This window comes from Octodon degus, unplaced genomic scaffold, assembly GCF_000260255.1.
Source record: "Octodon degus isolate 3935 unplaced genomic scaffold, OctDeg1.0 scaffold00092, whole genome shotgun sequence".
Lineage (NCBI taxonomy): Eukaryota > Metazoa > Chordata > Mammalia > Rodentia > Octodontidae > Octodon > Octodon degus.
Genome location: NW_004524668.1, coordinates 3,779,887 through 3,782,620, shown reverse-complemented (window position 1 = coordinate 3,782,620; position 2,734 = coordinate 3,779,887). Strand labels below are relative to the sequence as shown.

The following is a 2,734-nucleotide window of genomic DNA, read 5'->3' as shown; positions in this document are numbered from 1 at the left end:
GATGAGGAGGATGAAGAAGAGGATGATGATGAATAAGTTGGTTCTAGCGCAGTTTTTTTTTTTTTTCTTGTCTATAAAGCATTTAACCCCCCTGTACACAACTCACTCCTTTTGAAGAAAAAAAAAAAAATTGAAATGTAAAAAAAAAAAAAATAAATAAAAGGGCATAATCTGTGAAGAAATGCTTCTTTAGAAGTTTGATTGATCTTCGAGGTGAACCACTGTCAAAAAATTAGACTTGAACCAGGGTTATTTTGTATGTCTAGAGGACTCACTCATGTTTTACCTCTAACCCTTTATAGCTCTTTATCTAATCTGCTGGGGTAGAGTATACATCCCTAGGATATATATATTCTGTTGCTTTTTCTAAGAACCATTCAACTCATGGAATAAAAAGCATAGGTGCCAAGGTTGGTTATCTAAGCAAGATAGACTAAAGGAAGATAACATCTTAGGAAGGAAATGTTGCCTTTGCAATTGTCTTAGCCCATTCTGAGCCACTCCTTACCTGCTAACAATGTTGTATGCTTTTGTTTTTAGGTTTTTGACAACTATGCAGTCACAGTAATGATTGGTGGAGAGCCATACACTCTTGGGCTTTTTGATACTGCAGGTGAAAACTTAAATGTCTTTATAATTTTTGATCTGTAATAGTTGGTGATTTTGTGTGTCTTTTTTTATTTTTGGAAATTAGCGAACCATTTACCTTTTGTTAGTAGTTTCAGAAGCTTAAATAAATAATGGTTGATGCATGAACAAGGAACAGTCCCAAACGTAGGATGGCTACTAAGTGGATTATTATCCACTGGTTGGATTGGGGCGATAGTTCAGTGACGCCTGCCTAGGAAGTACAAGGTCCTGACTTTGATCCCTGGTATAATAAAATAAAATAAAATAAAATAAAATAAAATAAAATAAAATACCTTGAGTGGGTGGTATAGTAGAAGACAGTGAGGGCAAAATTTATTAGACATGCTATAATTGACATGTCCACCTTATAGTGACTTGTGCGCTATGTTAGTGGCTGGGGAGAGACTAAGCAAATGAATTCAAAGGAAAATCGCCTGCTGTCTTCCTTTACCCTGGCTTTCTCCTTTCTCAAAGCCCAAATTTCTTAAATATGCCCAAAGTATAAGCTTGTAAGCCATGTGTGGTATTGTTTATTATGCTTATTTGGAGGCTTATGCAGTTTATATTTTGTCTGTGCAGTACATGTGTAGAGAGCTTCTTAAGCTAAGTAGCATGTTACTTATGTGTGAAAGTATTTTGAGAGTGAACTAGTATCTAGCTTAACAGTATTGAAATTTTTGTTACTCAAATTATTAGAACAAGTTCCTTTTGTCCTTAAATGTACTTAAAAGCAATATTTTCTATTTGTTTTTAACAGAGACTACACATTTTAATTTCTACTTTCTCTGTCTGTAGTCTCTTTTATCAGTTCAGTTAGCCAAAAGAAGATCCTAGAGGGGTATTTTTTTAAAATGTGGGAATTCTAAACTTTCTTCTTTTTATGAGTTACTCTGTCCTTGTCTGCCAGCTGACACGTTGTTCTAATGGAGTGCTGCATTATATTGTCCACTTTGAAGAACTGTGAGTTTACAGTTCTGGATTTAGGATGCTGAAATGGAGTGATAATAGTAAACAGTTTAGAGAAACTTCTAATGAGTTAAACATTATAAAAGTAATAAAGTTGGGAAATAGAGAAAATAACTCCATTTCTGTTGCTCAGGCTAGCCTGAAACCGAGGGTAGTCCTTCTGTATTCCATTCTGTGAGCATATCATTTATAAGTGGATGGATGTTTGGGTTCCAGTTTTGAGCTTTTATGAATAGTGGTCCACAAGCTTCTTCCATGTTTTAGCTCTTGTGAATAATAGTGCTATGAGCATGGGTTTACAGGTATGTTGTACCTCTTTGATGCTGGCACACACTTAAAATGCCAGCACCGGGAATTCTGAGGCAGAAGGACTGCCTAGTGAGCTCAAGGCCAGTCAGAACTACATAGCTCGTGTCTCAAAAAGCAGCCAGACAGGCAGGCAGGCAAGCAAGCAGATAAACAAATGTCTTGTTAAGCCTCTGCTTTCTGTTCTTTTAGGCATATATACCCAGAAATGGAGTTGTTTAATGCCTAAGTAGTAAGGAAAATTGTAGTAATTTAATGCTTAAGTTTTTGAGGACCATTTTCCACAGTGGCTGTTTGCATTCCTACCAACAGTGCACAAAGGCTCAATTTCTCCACTTCTTTTTTAATACTTTTTTTTTTTTTTTTTGGCGGAACTTGGGATTGAACTCAGGCCCTTGCACTTGCCAGGCAAGTGCTTATTCTACTGAACTATCTCCCTGGCCCAGTACTTTGTTTTTTGATAGTAGCCATTCTAGTAAGTATGACCTGGCATCCTATTGAAGTGTTTTTTTTTTCTTCCCCCCCCCCCCCCTTTTGAGATGATCTGTGTTGTCCAGATTAGCCTTGAACTCCTGTGTTTAAGCAGTCTTGTGCTTCAGCCTCCCACGTAACTGAATTTACCAGGTGGGTGCTACCATGGCTGGCCCTGATGCTGCTTTTGGTGCATAAAATTTAATGTTCACAAAGTCTAATTTGCATTGTTTTTCTTTGGATGCCTTTTTTAAAAAAAAATTATGTGTGTGTGTGTGTGTGTGTGTGTGGCCAGCTCAGCCCACCAGGGGGCGGGGCTGGCTGGCATGTGGTGCTGGGGGATCCAACGGCGGTCCCTGTG

General features: G+C 37.8%; 1 protein-coding gene across 2 annotated transcripts in view; it reads left to right on the top strand.

The window, feature by feature from the left end:
• The window catches only part of Cdc42 (cell division cycle 42), a 43,487-nt gene that overhangs the window by 34,160 nt on the left and 6,593 nt on the right, over window positions 1–2,734 (top strand). For both annotated transcript variants that reach the window (XM_004637627.2, XM_004637628.2), the window contains exon 3: window positions 541–613. In XM_004637627.2, coding sequence (XP_004637684.1) covers window positions 541–613 — 73 coding nt within the window. The remainder of the gene's footprint in view (window positions 1–540; window positions 614–2,734) is intronic.